The sequence below is a fragment of the Salmo salar genome, chromosome ssa21 (assembly GCF_905237065.1).
Source record: "Salmo salar chromosome ssa21, Ssal_v3.1, whole genome shotgun sequence".
In the NCBI taxonomy this organism is placed as follows: domain Eukaryota; kingdom Metazoa; phylum Chordata; class Actinopteri; order Salmoniformes; family Salmonidae; genus Salmo; species Salmo salar.
In genome coordinates, this window is record NC_059462.1 from 58,679,017 (window position 1) to 58,698,495 (window position 19,479).

General features: G+C 49.8%; 1 protein-coding gene across 1 annotated transcript in view; it reads right to left on the bottom strand.

The window, feature by feature from the left end:
* Positions 1 to 19,479, bottom strand: part of map3k13 (mitogen-activated protein kinase kinase kinase 13) — a 97,482-nt gene that overhangs the window by 36,777 nt on the left and 41,226 nt on the right. Inside the window, exons 2-4 of the mRNA XM_045704946.1 lie at positions 12,257 to 12,952; positions 11,484 to 11,667; positions 5,415 to 5,606 (exon numbers count right to left, since the gene is read on the bottom strand). Coding sequence (XP_045560902.1) covers positions 5,415 to 5,606; positions 11,484 to 11,667; positions 12,257 to 12,881 — 1,001 coding nt within the window. The 5' untranslated portion in view covers positions 12,882 to 12,952. The remainder of the gene's footprint in view (positions 1 to 5,414; positions 5,607 to 11,483; positions 11,668 to 12,256; positions 12,953 to 19,479) is intronic.

A 19,479-nucleotide genomic window follows, 5' to 3' on the forward strand; every position in this document is an offset into this window, starting at 1 on the left:
TGACTAACAGAGATTAATACTGCTGATTAACACAGTTTAATACTGCTGACTAACAGAGATTAATACTGCTGATTAACAGAGATTAATACTGCTGACTAACAGAGATTAATACTGCTGACTAACAGAGATTAATACTGCTGACTAACAGAGATTAATACTGCTGATTAACAGAGTTTAATACTGCTGATTAACACAGTTTAATACTGCTGATTAACAGAGATTAATACTGCTGACTAACACAGTTTAATACTGCTGATTAACAGAGATTAATACTGCTGACTAACAGAGATTAATACTGCTGACTAACAGAGATTAATACTGCTGACTAACAGAGATTAATACTGCTGATTAACAGAGTTTAATACTGCTGATTAACACAGTTTAATACTGCTGATTAACAGAGATTAATACTGCTGACTAACACAGTTTAATACTGCTGATTAACAGAGATTAATACTGCTGACTAACAGAGATTAATACTGCTGACTAACAGAGATTAATACTGCTGATTAACAGAGTTTAATACTGCTGATTAATAGAGATTAATACTGCTGATTAACAGAGATTAATACTGCTGATTAACAGAGATTAATACTGCTGATTAACAGAGATTAATACTGCTGACTAACAGAGATTAATACTGCTGATTAACAGAGATTAATACTGCTGATTAACAGAGATTAATACTGCTGATTAACACAGTTTAATACTGCTGATTAACAGAGATTAATACTGCTGACTAACAGACACATAACAAAAAATACATTACAGACAAAATACTTTACAATTTACATCCATTTAAAACATGACCATGCAGTGTGGGAGCATCTATCAGTGGGTCACATGGAGAAGAGGCGTTGCTTTAAGTGTTTTTTGAAACCAGGTTCGCTGTTCACTTGCTCTACATGAGATGGGAGTTCCATGCGCTCATGGCTCTGTATAATGCTGTACGTTTCCTTGAATTTGTTCTGGATTTGGGGACTGTGAAAAGACCCCTGGTGGCATGTCTGATGGGGTAAGTGTGTGTTAGAGCTGTGTGTAAATTGACTATGTAAACAATTTTGGAATTTCCAACACATTCATGTTTCTTATAGAAAGAAGAAGTGATGCAGTTAGTCTCTCCTCAACTCTTAGCCAAGAGAGACTGGCGTGCATAGTATTTATATCAGCCCTCTGATTACAGTGAAGAGCAGAACGTGCCGCTCTGTTCTGGACCAGCTGCAGCTTAACTAGGTCTTTCCTTGCAGCACTGGACCACACGACTGGACAATAATCAAGATCAGACAAAACTAGAGCCTGCAGGACTTGCTGTATGGAGTGTGGTGTCAAAAAAGCAGAGCATCACTTTATTACAGACGGATCTCTCCCCATCTTTACCACCATTGAACTGTCATGACGTGGCACTCTTTGGGTATAGCGAGATCCATCCTCTCTCTCTCACCATCACTCTCTCCCTCCTACACCCAGGTTCTGTTATCTCAGGTCGTAAATTCCTAGAGGAGTCTCTCCTCAGGGCCATGCAGTATAGAGAGAGAGAGAGAGAGTTTCACAGTAGAACAAAGGAACTTCTTCTACATCACAGAACTTGAGAACTGAACAATATCCATGTTTTTTTTTGAGAATGTGTAAACGGTCGGTGGAGAAGCCAGCTACGACCCGGTCCGTTTCGTTTCATGTTTGTGACCTCATGAAAGACAATACAGCCACATTACCATAACTCTGTTTATACAGGAGCCTCCATTATGAGGTTTGCATCTAATTATTGTATAAAATGAATGAATAAAGATGAAACTATTTGTGAAATTATGTAAGGTGGTGTTGAACCATTAAATGCGCGAGAATAGTATTCCCTTTAAAGTTTAACTACGTCATTGGCCCGCCCCATGAGCACAGATATTGATCTGGCGTTCTGGAGCAGCCCTGTTCTACTGTTACGAATTCTCACGACTTCCGCCGAAGTCGGTCCCTCTCCTCGTTCGGGCGGCGTTCGGCGGTCGACGTCGCCGGCCTTCTAGCCATCGCCGATCGACTTTTCATTTTCCATTTGTTTTGTCTTTGTCTTACACACCTGGTTTCAATTCCCCCATTACATGTTCATTATTTAACCTCCATTCCCCCATGTCTGTTTGTGAGTAATTGTTTGTGATGTAGTAAGAAGGTCTGTTAATCTGGGCTCTCTTTTTTATGTATTGCATTTGTACAGTGAGGGGAAAAAAGTATTTGATCCCCTGCTGATTTTGTATGTTTGCTCACTGACAAAGAAATGATCAGTCTATAATTTTAATGGTAGGTTTATTTGAACAGTGAGAGACAGAATAACGACAACAAAAAATCCAGAAAAATGCATGTCAAAAATGTTATAAAATGATTTGCATTTTAATGAGGGAAATAAGTATTTGACCCCCTCTGCAAAACATGACTTAGTACTTGGTGGCAAAACCCTTGTTGGCAATCACAGAGGTCAGACGTTTCTTGTAGTTGGCCACCAGGTGGAGGGATTTTGTCCCACTCCTCTTTGCAGATCTTCTCCTAGTCATTAAGGTTTCGAGGCTGACGTTTGGCAACTTGAACCTTCAGCTCCCTCCACAGATTTTCTATGGGATTAAGGTCTGGAGACTGGCTAGGCCACTCCAGGACCTTAATGTGCTTCTTCTTGAGCCACTCCTTTGTTGCCTTGGCCGTGTGTTTTGGGTCATTGTCATTCTGGAATACCCATCCACGACCCATTTTCAATGCCCTGGTTGAGGGAAGGAGGTTCTCACCCAAGATTTGACGGTACATGGCCCCGTCCATCGTCCCTTTGATGCGGTGAAGTTGTCCTGTCCCTTAGCAGAAAAACACCCCCAAAGCATAATGTTTCCACCTCCATGTTTGACGGTGGGGATGGTGTTCTTGGGGTGATTGGCAGCATTCCTCCTCCTCCAAACACGGCAAGTTGAGTTGATGCCAAAGAGCTCCATTTTGGTCTCATCTGACCACAACACTTTCACCCAGTTGTCCACTGAATCATTCAGATGTTCATTGGCAAACTTCAGACGGGCATGTATATGTATTCTTGAGCAGGGGGACCTTGCAGGCGCTGCAGGATTTCAGTCCTTCACAGCGTAGTGTGGTACCAATTGTTTTCTTGGTGACCATGGTCCCAGCTGCCTTGAGATCATTGACAAGATCCTCCCGTGTAGTTCTGGGCTGATTCCTCACCGTTCTCATGATCATTGCAACTCCACGAGGTGAGATCTTGCATGGAGCCCCAGGTCGAGGGAGATTGACAGTTATTTTGTGTTTCTTCCATTTGCGAATAATCGCACCAAATGTTGTCACCTTACCAAACTGCTTGGCGATAGTCTTGTAGCCCATTCCAGCCTTGTGTAGGTCTACAATCTTGTCCCTGACATCCTTGGAGAGCTCTTTGGTCTTGGCCATGGTGGAGAGTTTGGAATCTGATTGATTGATTGCTTCTGTGGACAGGTGTCTTTTATACAGGTAACAAACTGAGATTAGGAGCACTCCCTTTAAGAGTGTGCTCCTAATCTCAGCTCGTTACCTGTGTAAAAGACACCTGGGAGCCAGAAATCTTTCTGATTGAGAGGGGGTCAAATACTTATTTCCCTCATTAAAATGCAAATCAATTTATAACATTTTTGACATGTGTTTTTATGGATATTTTTGTTGTTGTTGTTATTCTGTCTCTCACTGTTCAAATAAACCTCCCATTAAAATTATAGATTGATCATTTCTTTGTCATTTCGCTTTGGGCTTCCGGACCCTGGCCGCCAGCGTGGGATGAAACGACAAGGCCCTGATCGATCACTACCGGCGCGAGGACGTCCGTCGGGAGTTGGCCTGTCGAGACACCACCCTCACTGTCCATCACAGGATAACCTGCTGGCTACCCGAGGACGTCCGGATCAGGGCCTGCCAGTTCCATCCCATGCGACCGGAGATCGGGTCATTCCCTGCACCATCTGTGGCCGCAGAGGGCACACTGCTGGTTGGTGCTCGGTGGGTTCCTCAGGGAGTCGAGGCAGCAGGCAGGGCACAATCGTGTCACCCCAGGTGAGTCGGCAGCAGGCTCATCCAGAGCCCCCTGTTGCCCACATGTAATGTATGTATTTATTACATTTCCTGAGTTTTCCCTGCATTCCCAGCATAAGGAGCTCGTAGATTCAGGCGCAGCTGGGAATTTTATTGACCGTTCATTTGCCCATAGTTTAGGGATCCCCCTTGTTCCTGTGGATATGCCCTTCCCTGTGCACGCCCTAGATAGTCGACCATTAGGGTCAGGGCTGATTAGGGAGGCCACCGCTCCACTAGACAAGGTTACGTAGGAGGGTCACAAGGAGAGAATCAGTCTCTTCCTTATTGATTCTCCTGCGTTTCCCGTGGTGCTGGGCCTACCCCTGGTTGGCCTGTCATGATCTCACTATTTCATGGCATCAGAGGGCTCTCAAGAAGTTTACATACACTAAGTTGACTGGTGCCTTTAAACAGCTTGGAAAACTCCAGAAAATGATGTAATGGCTTTAGAAGCTTCTGATAGTTGACATCATTTGAGTCAATTGGAGGTCTACCTGTGGATGTATTTCAAGGCCTACCTTCAAACTCAGTGCCCCTTTGCTTGACATCACGAGAAAATCAAAAGAAATCAGCCAAGACCTCAGAAAAGAAATTGTAGACCTCCACAAGTCTGGTTCATCCTTGGGAGCAATTTCCAAACGCCTGAAGGTTCCACGTTCATCTGTACGAACAATAGTATGCCAGTATAAACACCATGGGACCACGCAGCCGTCATACCGCTCAGGAAGGAGACGTGTTCTGTCTCCTAGAGATGAACGGACTTTGGTGCGAAAAGTGCAAATCAATCCCAGAACAACAGGAAAGGACAAAGGACCTTGTGGAGATGCTGGAGGATACAGATACAAAAGTATCTATATCCACAGTAAAACGAGACCTGTATCGACATAACCTGAAAGGCCGCTCAGCAAGGAAGAAGCCACTGGGGAGGGTTGGGGGATGGTTGGGGGAGCGTTGGGGGAGCGTTATGGTTAGGTTATGGTTAGGGGGGTTGGGGGAGGGTAGGGTTAGGGTTAGGGTTATTGGAGGGTTAGGGGAGCGTTGGGGGAGCGTTAGGGGAACGTTGGGGGAGCGTTAGGGAGGGTTAGGGGAGGGTTGGGGGAGGGTTAGGGGAGGGTTGGGGGAGGGTTAGGGGAGCGTTAGGGGAGCGTTAGGGGAGCGTTAGGGGAGCGTTGGGGGAGCGTTGGGGGAGCGTTGGGGGAGGGTTAGGGTTATTGGAGCGGTGGGGGAGCGTTGGGGGAGCGTTAGGGGAGGGTTGGGGGAGGGTTGGGGGAGCGTTGGGGGAGGGTTAGGGGAGCGTTGGGGGAGCGTTAGGGGAGGGTTGGGATATGGACACTCACTTGGGGGACTTGAGGTCTCTGTGTATGATCTTGTGAAGGTGCAGGTAGTTCATCCCAGAGGCGATCCCTGAGGCCCAGTCCACCAGCAGTCTGGGGGTTACCTTCCGTCCTGCCCTCAGAACCTCATAGAGCTGGCCCTGGGAACAATACTCCATTAAGATACAGTAGCACGGAGCCTGGGTGCACACACCCCTGGAGAGGAGAAGAGAGACAAGAGAGGGAGGAGAGGGAGGAGAGGGAGGAGAAGAGGAGAGGGAGGGGAGGAGAGGGAGGAGAGAGAGGAGAGGAGAGGGGAGGGAGGGGAGAAGAGGAGAGGAGAGGAGAGGGAGGAGAAGAGGAGAGGGAGGGGAGAAGAGGGAGGGAGGAGAGAGAGGAGAGGAGAGGGAGGAGAGGGAGGAGAGGGGAGGAGAGAGAGGGAGGGGAGGAGAGGAGAGGAGAGGGAGGGGAGGAGAGGAGAGGGAGGAGAGGGGAGGGAGGGGAGGAGAGGAGAGGAGAGGGAGGAGAGGGAGGAGAAGAGGAGAGGGAGGAGAGGGAAGAGAAGGAGGAGAAGGGGAGAGGAAGGAGAAGAGAGACAAGAGAGGGAGGAGAGGAGAGGGAGGGGAGGGGAGGGAGGGGAGGAGAGAGAGGAGAAGAGGAGAGGAGAGGAGAGGAGAGGGAGGGAGGAGAAGAGGAGAGGGAGGGGAGGGGAGGGGAGGGGAGGGAGGGGAGGAGAGAGAGGAGAAGAGGAGAGGAGAGGAGAGGAGAGGGAGGGAGGAGAAGAGGAGAGGGAGGGGAGGAGAGGAGAGGGAGGGGAGGAGAGGAGAGGAGAGAGAGACAAGAGAGGGAAGAGAGGGAGGAGAAGAGAGGAGAAGAGGAGAGAAGAGAGAAGAGAGTATGAGTTACAAAGTAAAAAATAAGTGACACAGTACACCATAATGGTACAATAGCACTGAGCCGGGGTGCTCTACAGAAGGGCGACACTGACAGAGAGACATTTAGGGCTGATTTCCTAGACACAGATTATGCCAAGTACTAGACTGTAAAACATGTTTAAATAATATTCTCCATGGTTATAGGGTATAACTTCAAATCAGACAACAGCAAAAACTACCTGAACAATAGTTCTGCCTGATGCCCTCAGGGAGTTTTCACATACAGTCAGTCCTCTTTAAAATAACTGATCTCAGTCCTTTTTAAAGTGAATTCTGGGTAAAAAAAATAAGCCAAAGAACTCAGTCTCTGTATTCACAATGCTCTTGCCTTGAACGACGACTCAACTCTTTTTCACTTCACCTATTTTGTGGCCCGAGGCCTCTTTGTATTCACAGAACCAAGGTCTTTTTCCAACATGTACTCTGGGTTTTTAACAATGTGCAGGACAAGCTTATTCAATCATTATCGGACCACTAGATATACCTAATTACATTTTGGAAGCTAATAGATTGCATTTAGTTAAAATATGAGACATAATAATTGTAATCAGAAGATACTATTATTAACATGTACATTTGATAGGTAACAGAATAAATAGCAAGAGCTACAATAGGCTACTGGCCCTTTAAGAGCTACAATAGGCTACTGGCCCTTTAAGAGCTAGAATAGGCTACTGGCCCTTTAAGAGCTAGAATAGGCTACTGGCCCTAAGAGCTAGAATAGGCTACTGGCCCTTTAAGAGCTAGAATAGGCTACTGGCCCTTTAAGAGCTAGAATAGGCTACTGGCCCTTTAAGAGCTAGAACAGGCTACTGGCCCTTTAAGAGCTAGAATAGGCTACTGGCCCTTTAAGAGCTAGAATAGGCTACTGGCCCTTTAAGAGCTAGAATAGGCTACTGGCCCTTTAAGAGCTAGAATAGGCTACTGGCCCTTTAAGAGCTAGAATAGGCTACTGGCCCTTTAAGAGCTAGAATAGGCTACTGGCCCTTTAAGAGCTAGAATAGGCTACTGGCCCTAAGAGCTAGAATAGGCTACTGGCCCTTTAAGAGCTAGAATAGGCTACTGGCCCTTTAAGAGCTAGAATAGGCTACTGGCCCTTTAAGAACTAGAACAGGCTACTGGCCGTTTAAGAGCTAGAATAGGCTACTGGCCCTTTAAGAGCTAGAACAGGCTACTGGCCCTAAGAGCTAGAATAGGATACTGGCCCTTTATGAGCTAGAATAGGCTACTGGCCCTAAGAGCTAGAATAGGCTACTGGCCCTTTAAGAGCTAGAATAGGCTACTGGCCCTAAGAGCTAGAATAGGCTACTGGCCCTTTAAGAGCTAGAATAGGCTACTGGCCCTTTAAGAGCTAGAATAGGCTACTGGCCCTTTAAGAGCTAGAATAGGCTACTGGCCCTTTAAGAGCTAGAATAGGCTACTGGCCCTTTAAGAGCTAGAATAGGCTACTGGCCCTTTAAGAGCTAGAATAGGCTACTGGCCCTAAGAGCTAGAATAGGCTACTGGCCCTTTAAGAGCTAGAATAGGCTACTGGCCCTTTAAGAGCTAGAATAGGCTACTGGCCCTTTAAGAGCTAGAATAGGCTACTGGCCCTTTAAGAGCTAGAATAGGCTACTGGCCCTTTAAGAGCTAGAATAGGCTACTGGCCCTTTAAGAGCTAGAATAGGCTACTGGCCCTTTAAGAGCTAGAATAGGCTACTGGCCCTAAGAGCTAGAATAGGCTACTGGCCCTTTAAGAGCTAGAATAGGCTACTGGCCCTTTAAGAGCTAGAATAGGCTACTGGCCCTTTAAGAACTAGAACAGGCTACTGGCCGTTTAAGAGCTAGAATAGGCTACTGGCCCTTTAAGAGCTAGAACAGGCTACTGGCCCTAAGAGCTAGAATAGGATACTGGCCCTTTATGAGCTAGAATAGGCTACTGGCCCTAAGAGCTAGAATAGGCTACTGGCCCTTTAAGAGCTAGAATAGGCTACTGGCCCTTTAAGAGCTAGAATAGGCTACTGGCCCTTTAAGAGCTAGAATAGGCTACTGGCCCTAAGAGCTAGAATAGGCTACTGGCCCTTTAAGAGCTAGAATAGGCTACTGGCCCTTTAAGAGCTAGAATAGGCTACTGGCCCTTTAAGAGCTAGAATAGGCTACTGGCCCTAAGAGCTAGAATAGGCTACTGGCCCTAAGAGCTAGAATAGGCTACTGGCCCTAAGAGCTAGAATAGGCTACTGGCCCTTTAAGAGCTAGAATAGGCTACTGGCCCTTTAAGAGCTAGAATAGGCTACTGGCCCTTTAAGAGCTACAATAGGCTACTGGCCCTTTAAGAGCTACAATAGGCTACTGGCCCTTTAAGAGCTACAATAGGCTACTGGCCCTTTAAGAGCTAGAATAGGCTACTGGCCCTTTAAGAGCTAGAATAGGCTACTGGCCGTTTAAGAGCTAGAATAGGCTACTGGCCGTTTAAGAGCTAGAATAGGCTACTGGCCCTTTAAGAGCTAGAATAGGCTACTGGCCCTTTAAGAGCTAGAATAGGCTACTGGCCCTTTAAGAGCTAGAATAGGCTACTGGCCCTAAGAGCTAGAATAGGCTACTGGCCCTTTAAGAGCTACAATAGGCTACTGGCCCTTTAAGAGCTACAATAGGCTACTGGCCCTTTAAGAGCTACAATAGGCTACTGGCCCTTTAAGAACTAGAATAGGCTACTGGCCGTTTAAGAGCTAGAATAGGCTACTGGCCGTTTAAGAGCTAGAATAGGCTACTGGCCCTTTAAGAGCTAGAATAGGCTACTGGCCCTTTAAGAGCTAGAATAGGCTACTGGCCCTTTAAGAGCTAGAATAGGCTACTGGCCCTTTATGAGCTAGAATAGGCTACTGGCCCTTTAAGAGCTAGAATAGGCTACTGGCCCTAAGAGCTAGAATAGGCTACTGGCCGTTTAAGAGCTAGAATAGGCTACTGGCCCTTTAAGAGCTAGAATAGGCTACTGGCCCTAAGAGCTAGAACAGGCTACTGGCCCTAAGAGCTAGAATAGGCTACTGGCCCTTTAAGAGCTAGAATAGGCTACTGGCCCTAAGAGCTAGAATAGGCTACTGGCCCTTTAAGAGCTAGAACAGGCTACTGGCCCTTTAAGAGATAGAATAGGCTACTGGCCCTTTAAGAGATAGAATAGGTATTATAGATGTGTACCAGACAGACAGACAGACAGACAGACAGACAGACAGACAGACAGACAGACAGACAGACAGACAGACAGACAGACAGACAGACAGACAGACAGACAGACAGACAGACAGACAGACAGACAGCAGAAGTGGGGTTTATGTTAGTCCCTTCAGAAAGTATTCATACCCCTTGACTTATTCCACATGTTGGTGTGTGACAGACTGAATTCATACCCCTTGACTTATTCCATATGTTGGTGCCTGACAGCCTGAAGTCATACCCCTAGACTTATTCCACATGTTGGTGCCTGACAGCCTGAAGTCATACCCCTAGACTTATTCCACATGTTGGTGCCTGACAGCCTGAAGTCATACCCCTAGACTTATTCCACATGTTGGTGCCTGACAGCCTGAAGTCATACCCCTAGACTTATTCCATATGTTGGTGCCTGACAGACTGAATTCATACCCCTAGACTTATTCCACATGTTGGTGCCTGACAGCCTGAAGTCATACCCCTAGACTTATTCCACATGTTGGTGCCTGACAGACTGAATTCATACCCCTTGACTTATTCCACATGTTGGTGCCTGACAGCCTGAACTGCTGTTTTGTCTCACCCATCTATGCACAAATCGCTATAATGACAAAGGAAAAGCATGTTTTTAGATTTTCTTTGCAAATTTATTGCGATTTAAATTGAGAAATATTTAATCTACAGTGAGGGGGAAAAAGTATTTGATCCCCTGCTGATTTTGTACGTTTGCCCACTTACAAAGAAATGACCAGTCTATAATTTCAATGGTAGGTTTATTTGAACAGTGAGAGACAGAATAACAACAAAAAAATCCAGAAAAATGATGATGATGATGCCGATGATGTTGGGTCAGTGTTAGGGTTAGAGGACCTACTTGATGCCGATGATGTTGGGTTAGTGTTAGGGGTAGTGGACCTACTTGATGATGTTGGGTTAGTGTTAGGGTTAGTGGACCTACTTGATGCCGATGATGTTGGGTCAGTGTTAGGGGTAGTGGACCTACTTGATGATGTTGGGTTAGTGTTAGGGTTAGTGGACCTACTTGATGCCGATGATGTTGGGTCAGTGTTAGGGGTAGTGGACCTACTTGATGATGTTGGGTTAGTGTTAGGGTTAGTGGACCTACTTGATGCCGACGATGTTGGGTCAGTGTTAGGGGTAGTGGACCTACTTGATGCCGATGATGTTGGGTTAGTGTTAGGGGTAGTGGACCTACTTGATGCCGATGATGTTGGGTTAGTGTTAGGGGTAGTGGACCTACTTGATGCCGATGATGTTGGGTTAGTGTTAGGGGTAGTGGACCTACTTGATGCCGATGATGTTGGGTTAGTGTTAGGGGTAGTGGACCTACTTGATGCCGATGATGTTGGGTTAGTGTTAGGGGTAGTGGACCTACTTGATGCCGATGATGTTGGGTTAGTGTTAGGGGTAGTGGACCTACTTGATGCCGATGATGTTGGGTTAGTGTTAGTGGTAGGGTTAGTGGACCTACTTGATGCCGATGATGTTGGGTTAGGGGTAGTGGTAGGGGTCGGGTTAGGGTCAGGGGTCGTGAACCTACTTGAAGCCGATGATGTTGGGTTAGGGGTAGTGGTAGGGGTCGGGTTAGGGTCAGGGGTCGTGAACCTACTTGAAGCCGATGATGTTGGGTTAGGGGTAGTGGTAGGGGTCGGGTTAGGGTCAGGGGTCGTGAACCTACTTGAAGCCGATGATGTTGGGTTAGGGGTAGTGGTAGGGGTCGGGTTAGGGTCAGGGGTCGTGAACCTACTTGAAGCCGATGATGTTGGGTTAGGGGTAGTGGTAGGGGTCGGGTTAGGGTCAGGGGTCGTGAACCTACTTGAAGCCGATGATGTTGGGTTAGGGGTAGTGGTAGGGGTCGGGTTAGGGTCAGGGGTCGTGAACCTACTTGAAGCCGATGATGTTGGGTTAGGGGTAGTGGTAGGGGTCGGGTTAGGGTCAGGGGTCGTGAACCTACTTGAAGCCGATGATGTTGGGGTGTTTGAGCTTCCTCAGGTGTTTGATGTCTGTCTCCTTCTGCTCACGGACCTTCTTGATGGCCACCTCGCTGCCGTGGAGCTTCCCCAGGAAGACAGCGCCCTGCGCCCCGCTGCCCAGCCACTGCAGCTCAGAGATCTCCTCAAACGGGACCTCCCACATGTCTAGAGAGGACAGACAGACAGACAGACAGACAGACAGACAGACAGACAGACAGACAGACAGACAGACATGTTACAGACACCTAGGATTTCACCTCTACCCCCTAACCCTGACCCTAACCCCTAACCCTAACCCCAACCCCTAACCCTAACCCTAACCCTGACCCTAACCCCTGACCCTAACCTCTAACCCTGACCCTAACCCTGACCCCTGACCCCTAACCCTGACCCCTAACCCTAACCCCTAACCCTAACCCTGACCCCTAACCCTACCCCTGACCCCTAACCCTAACCCTGACCCCTAACCCTAACCCCTAACCCCTGACCCCTGACCCCTAACCCGTAACCCGTAACCCTAACCCCTAACCCCTGACCCTGACCCCTAACCCTAACCCTGACCCCTAACCCTAACCCTAACCCCTAACCCCTAACCCGTAACCCGTAACCCTAACCCCTAACCCCTGACCCTGACCCCTAACCCTAACCCTGACCCCTAACCCTAACCCTGACCCCTAACCCGTAACCCTAACCCCTAACCCTGACCCCTGACCCTGACCCTAACCTCTGCATATGAGCAGTGGGCAGTGTGTACCTTGCTGCTGCAGCTTGTATTCCGTGCTGTAGGTTTTCCCGATGATGTTCCAGACGGGCCTCAGACATCCGAACAAGCCCTCCAGAAAGCCCCCTGCGCCCGGGGCTCTGTGGAAGTGCAGTTTGATGTCGTCGTGAGGATGAGGGTGGTTGTGTGTTCCAGACCCGGGGCTGTGTTGGTGGATGGGACACAACCCTTCCCTTGTCCCGTCGCCCTCGCCCCCGCTGCCACACCCCTCCTGGTCACATGACGCCGGTGACTCCGCCTCCTCGTGCTCCTGAAATTGGAGCACGCTGTTGTCAAAGTGTCTCTGCTCTCGCCCAGAGTCCTCACTTAGCGCTGTGATTGGTGGGCTGGTGCCCAGTACAGCCTCCTCGTCCTGGCCTTGGGGTGGGGCGAGCGTCATCAGGGGAACCAGGAGGTGTGTGGGAGGAGCTAGATCTGTGATGATCTGGGGAGGAAGAGGAAGGGGAGGGGCTGGCGTGTTGGGAGAGGAAGTTTTCTTAACACTGTCCCCCACCACAGTGTTCTTTAGCTCCTCCTTCAGCTTGCCAACAAGCAGGCTGGGGCACGACGCCCATGACAGCACCTCTGGAGAGCTACCCATGGTGCACTGCGGGAGCATGGGCCGCCCAGCGACGCGGACAGAGAGAGGCCGTTCCTGATAGGAGCGGTTCTCTGAATACAGGGAGTCACCTGCAGAGAGAGAGAGAAGGGGAGGGTGGGGGAGAGAGAGAGAGGGAGGGAGAGAGAGAAGGGGAGGGTGGGGGAGAGAGAGAGAGGGAGGGAGAGAAGGGGAGGGTGGGGGGAGAGAGAGAGAGGGAGAGAGAGAGAAGGGGAGGGTGGGGGAGAGAGAGAGAGGGAGGGAGAGAGAGAAGGGGAGGGTGGGGGAGAGAGAGAGAGGGAGAGAGGGAGAGAAGGGGAGGGTGGGGGAGAGAGAGAGAGAGGGAGAGAAGGGGAAGGTGGGGGAGAGAGAGAGGGAGGGAGAGAAGGGGAAGGTGGGGGAGAGAGAGAGAGGGAGGGAGAGAAGGGGAAGGTGGGGGAGAGAGAGAGGGAGGGAGAGAAGGGGAGGGTGGGGGAGAGAAGGGGAGGGAGGGAGAGAAGGGGAAGGTGGGGGAGAGAGAGAGGACATCATTACAACACTGTATTTTGCCACAACTTTGGAAGTATGCTTGGGGTCATTGTCCATTTGGAAGACTCATTTGCGACCAAGCTTTAACTTCCTGACTGATGTCTTGAGATGTTGCTTCAATATATCCATATAATTTTCCTCCTCATGATGCCATCTATTTTGTGAAGTGCACCAGTCCCTCCTGCAGCAAAGCACACCCACAACATGATGCTGCCACCCCCGTCCTTCATGGTTGGGATGGTGATCTTCGGCTTGCAAGCCTCCCCCTTTTTCCTCCAAACATAACGATGGTCATTACGGCCAAACAGTGCTATTTTTGTTTCATCAGACCAGAGGACATTTCTCCAAAATGTATGATCTTTGTCCGCATGTGCAGTTGCAAACCGTAGTCTGGCTTTTTTATGGCAGTTTTGGAGCAGTGGCTTCTTCCTTGCTGAACGGCCTTTCAGGCTATGTCGATATAGGACTCGTTTTACTGTGGATATAGATACTTTTGTACCCATTTCCTCCAGCATCTCCACAAGGTCCTTTGCTGTTGTTCGCAGGAAAGTACTGTTTCTTTAAAATCAATACACATTTTTAAACCTGAATATTTAGTTAATATTGCCTGCTAACATGAATTTCATTTAACTGGGGAAAATGTGTCACTTCTCTTGCAAACAGAGTCAGGGTATATGCAGCAGTTTGGGCCGCCTGGCTCGTTGAGAACTGTGAAGACTATTTCATCCTAACAAAGACAGCCGACTTCGCCGAACGGGGGATGATTTAACAAAAGCGCATTTGCGGAAAAAAGCACAATCGTTGCACGACTGTACCTAACCATAAACATCAACGCCTTTCTTAAAATCAATACACAGAAGTATATATTTTTAAACCTGCATATTTAGCTAAAAGAAATCCAGGTTAGCAGGCAATATTAACCAGGTGAAATTGTGTCATTTTGCGTTCATTGCACACAGAATCAGGGTATATGCAACAGTTTGGGCCGCCTGGCTCGTTGCGAACTAATATGCCAGAATTTTACGAAATTATGACATAACATTGAAGGTTGTGCAATGTAGCAGCAATATTTAGACTTATGGATGCCACCCGTTAGATAAAATACGGAACGGTTCCGTATTTCACTGAAATAATAAACGTTTTGTTTTCGAGATGATAGTTTCCGGATTCGACCATATTAATGACCTAAGGCTCGTGTTTCTGTGTTTATTATATTATAATTAAGTCTATGATTTGATAGATCAGTCTGACTGAGCGGTGGTGGGCAGCAGCAGGCTCGTAAGCATTCATTCAAACAGCCCTTTCCTGCGTTTGCCAGCAGCTCTTAGCAATGCTTGAAGCACAGCGCTGTTTATGACTTCAAGCCTATCAACTCCTGAGATTAGGCTGGCAATACTGTAGTACCTATAAGAACATCCAATAGCCAAAGGTATATGACATACAAATGGTATAGAGAGAAATAGTCCTATAATTCCTACAACCTAAAACTTCTTACCTGGGAATGTTGAAGACTCATGTTAAAAGGAACCACCAGCTTTCATATGTTCTCATGTTCTGAGCGAGGAACTTAAACGTTAGCTTTCTCACATGGCACATATTGCACTTTTACTTTCTTCTCCAACACTTTGTTTTTGCATTATTTAAACCAAATTGAACATGTTTCATTATTTATTTGAGACTAAATTGATTTTATTGATGTATTATATTAAGTTAAAATAAAAGTGTTCATTGTTCATTCAGCATTGTTGTAATTGTCATTATTACAAATATATATATAAAAATCGTCCGATTAATCGTCCGGATATTTTGGGTCCTCCAATAATCAGCATCGGTATCGGTGTTGAAAAATCAGAATCGGTCGACCTCTAATAGAGACAACCAGACCTGAACACAGAGACCCTCCCCCCCTACCTCCCTCCCTCCCTCCCTCCAGACCTGAACACAGAGACCCTCCCCCCTCCCTCCCTCCCTCCCTCTCTCCCTCCCTCCCTCCCTCCCTCCCTCCCTCCAGACCTGAACACCCCCTCCCCCTCCCTCCCTCCCTCCCTCCCTCCCTCCCTCCCTCCCTCCAGACCTGAACACCCCTCCCCCCCTCCCGCCCTCCCTCCCTCCCTCCCCCCCTCCCCCTCCCTCCCTCCCTCCATCCATCCAGACCTGAACACCCCTCCCCCCCTCCCTCCCTCCCTCCCCCCTCCCTCCCTCCCTCCCCCCCTCCCTCCCTCCCCTCCCTCCCCCCTCCCTCCCTCCCTCCGTCCAGACCTGAACACAGAGACCCTCCCCCCCTCCCTCCCTCCCTCCCTCCCTCCCTCCCTCCAGACCTGAACACAGAGACCCTCCCCCCTCCCTCCCCCCCTACCTCCCTCCCTCCCTCCCTCCCTCCAGACCTGAACACCCCTCCCCCCCTCCCTCCCTCCCTCCCCCCCCTCCCTCCCTCCCTCCCTCCCTCCAGACCTGAACACAGAGACTTTGCTCTCCCCCTCTCCCTCCCTCCCCTCCCTCCCTCCCTCTGTCCAGACCTAAACACAGAGACTCTCCCCTCCCCCTCCCTCCCTCCCTCCCTCTCTCCCTCCAGACCTGAACACAGAGACTCTGCTCCCTCCCTCCCCTCCCTCCCTCCCTCCCTCCCTCCAGACCTGAACACCCCTCCCCCCCTCCCTCCCTCCCTCCCCTCCCTCCCTCCCTCCCTCCAGACCTGAACACAGACACTCTGCTCTCCCCCTCTCCCCCTCTCCCTCCCTCCCTCCAGACCTAAACACAGAGACCCTGCTCTCCCCCTCTCCCCCCCCTCCCTCCCTCCCTCCCTCCCTCCAGACCTAAACACAGAGACTCTGCTCTCCCCCTCCCTCTCCCCTCCCCTCCTCCCTCCCTCCCTCCCTCCCTCCCTCCCTCCCTCCCTCCAGACCTAAACACAGAGACTCTGCTCTCCCCCTCTCCCCTCCCCTCCTCCCTCCCTCCCTCCCTCCCTCCAGACCTAAACACAGAGACTCTGCTCTCCCCCCTCTCCCCCCCTCCCTCCCTCCCTCCAGACCTAAACACAGAGACTCTGCTCTCCCCCCTCCCTCCCTCCCTCCCTCCCTCCCTCCCTCCCTCCCTCCCTCCATCCCTCCAGACCTAAACACAGAGACTCTGCTCTCCCCCTCTCCCCTCCCCTCCTCCCTCCCTCCCTCCCTCCCTCCCTCCCTCCCTCCCTCCCTCCCTCCAGACCTAAACACAGAGACTCTGCTCTCCCCCTCTCCCCTCCCTCCCTCCCTCCAGACCTGAACACAGAGACTCTGCTCTCCCCCTCTCCCCTCCCTCCCTCCCTCCCCTCCAGACCTAAACACAGAGACTCTGCTCTCCCCCTCTCCCCTCCCCCTCCTCCCTCCCTCCCTCCCTCCCTCCCTCCCTCCAGACCTGAACACAGAGACTCTGCTCTCCCCCTCTCCCCTCCCTCCAGACCTAAACACAGAGACTCTGCTCTCCCCCTCTCCCCTCCCTCCCCTCCCTCCAGACCTAAACACAGAGACTCTGCTCTCCCCCTCTCCCCTCCCTCCCTCCCTCCAGACCTGAACACAGAGACTCTGCTCTCCCCCTCTCCCCTCCCTCCCTCCCTCCCTCCAGACCTAAACACAGACTCTGCTCTCCCCCTCTCCCCTCCCTCCCTCCCTCCCTCCAGACCTAAACACAGAGACTCTGCTCTCCCCCTCTCCCCCTCCCTCCCTCCCTCCCTCCCTCCAGACCTGAACACAGAGACTCTGCTCTCCCCCTCTCCCCCTCCCTCCCTCCCTCCCTCCCTCCCTCCCTCCCTCCCTCCCTCCCTCCCTCCCTCCCTCCCTCCCTCCCTCCAGACCCTAAACACAGAGACTCTGCTCTCCCCCTCTCCCCTCCCTCCCTCCCTCCCTCCAGACCTAAACACAGAGACTCTGCTCTCCCCCTCTCCCCTCCCTCCCTCCCTCCAGACCTGAACACAGAGACTCTGCTCTCCCCCTCTCCCCTCCCTCCCTCCCTCCCTCCCTCCCTCCAGACCTAAACACAGAGACTCTGCTCTCCCCCTCTCCCCTCCTCCCTCCCTCCCTCCCTCCCTCCCTCCAGACCTGAACACAGAGACTCTGCTCTCCCCCTCTCCCCTCCCTCCCTCCCTCCAGACCTGAACACAGAGACTCTGCTCTCCCCCTCTCCCCTCCTCCCTCCCTCCCTCCCTCCCTCCCTCCCTCCCTCCAGACCTAAACACAGAGACTCTGCTCTCCCCCTCTCCCCTCCCTCCCTCCAGACCTGAACACAGAGACTCTGCTCTCCCCCTCTCCTACCGTAGCCGTGTGGTTAACAGACTCCTCCCCTCTCTGTATTCTCTGTGTGTGTAACAGGGTGTGTATTCTCTGCTGTGTGTGTAACAGGGTGTGTATTCTCTGTGTGTGTAACAGGGTGTGTATTCTCTGCTGTGTGTGTAACAGGGTGTGTATTCTCTGTGTGTGTAACAGGGTGTGTATTCTCTGCTGTGTGTAACAGGGTGTGTATTCTCTGTGTGTGTAACAGGGTGTGTATTCTCTGTGTGTGTAACAGGGTGTGTATTCTCTGTGTGTGTAACAGGGTGTGTATTCTCTGCTGTGTGTGTAACAGGGTGTGTATTCTCTGTGTGTGTAACAGGGTGTGTATTCTCTGCTGTGTGTGTAACAGGGTGTGTATTCTCTGTGTGTGTAACAGGGTGTGTATTCTCTGCTGTGTGTAACAGGGTGTGTATTCTCTGTGTGTGTAACAGGGTGTGTATTCTCTGTGTGTGTAACAGGGTGTGTATTCTCTGCTGTGTGTGTAACAGGGTGTGTATTCTGTGTGTGTGTAACAGGGTGTGTATTCTCTGTGTGTGTAACAGGGTGTGTATTCTGTGTGTGTGTAACAGGGTGTGTATTCTCTGTGTGTAACAGGGTGTGTATTCTCTGTGTGTGTAACAGGGTGTGTATTCTCTGCTGTGTACAGGGTGTGTATTCTCTGTGTGTGTAACAGGGTGTGTATTCTCTGTGTGTGTGTAACAGGGTGTGTATTCTCTGCTGTGTGTAACAGGGTGTGTATTCTCTGTGTGTGTAACAGGGTGTGTATTCTCTGTGTGTGTAACAGGGTGTGTATTCTCTGTGTGTGTAACAGGGTGTGTATTCTGTGTGTGTGTGTAACAGGGTGTGTATTCTCTGCTGTGTGTGTAACAGGGTGTGTATTCTCTGTGCGTGTAACAGGGTGTGTATTCTCTGTGTGTGTGTGTAACAGGGTGTGTATTCTCTGCTGTGTGTAACAGGGTGTGTATTCTGTGCTGTGTGTGTAACAGGGTGTGTATTCTCTGTGTGTGTAACAGGGTGTGTATTCTCTCTGTGTGTGTAACAGGGTGTGTATTCTCTGCTGTGTACAGGGTGTGTATTCTCTGTGTGTGTAACAGGGTGTGTATTCTCTGTGTGTGTGTAACAGGGTGTGTATTCTCTGCTGTGTGTAACAGGGTGTGTATTCTCTGTGTGTGTAACAGGGTGTGTATTCTCTGTGTGTGTAACAGGGTGTGTATTCTCTGTGTGTGTAACAGGGTGTGTATTCTGTGTGTGTGTGTAACAGGGTGTGTATTCTCTGCTGTGTGTGTAACAGGGTGTGTATTCTCTGTGCGTGTAACAGGGTGTGTATTCTCTGTGTGTGTGTGTAACAGGGTGTGTATTCTCTGCTGTGTGTAACAGGGTGTGTATTCTGTGCTGTGTGTGTAACAGGGTGTGTATTCTCTGTGTGTGTAACAGGGTGTGTATTCTCTGTGTGTGTAACAGGGTGTGTATTCTCTGTGTGTGTAACAGGGTGTGTATTCTCTGTGTGTGTAACAGGGTGTGTATTCTCTCTGTGTGTGTAACAGGGTGTGTATTCTCTGCTGTGTGTGTAACAGGGTGTGTATTCTCTGTGTGTGTAACAGGGTGTGTATTCTCTCTGTGTGTGTAACAGGGTGTGTATTCTCTGCTGTGTGTGTAACAGGGTGTGTATTCTCTGTGTGTGTAACAGGGTGTGTATTCTGTGCTGTGTGTGTAACAGGGTGTGTATTCTCTGCTGTGTGTAACAGGGTGTGTATTCTGTGCTGTGTGTAACAGGGTGTGTATTCTCT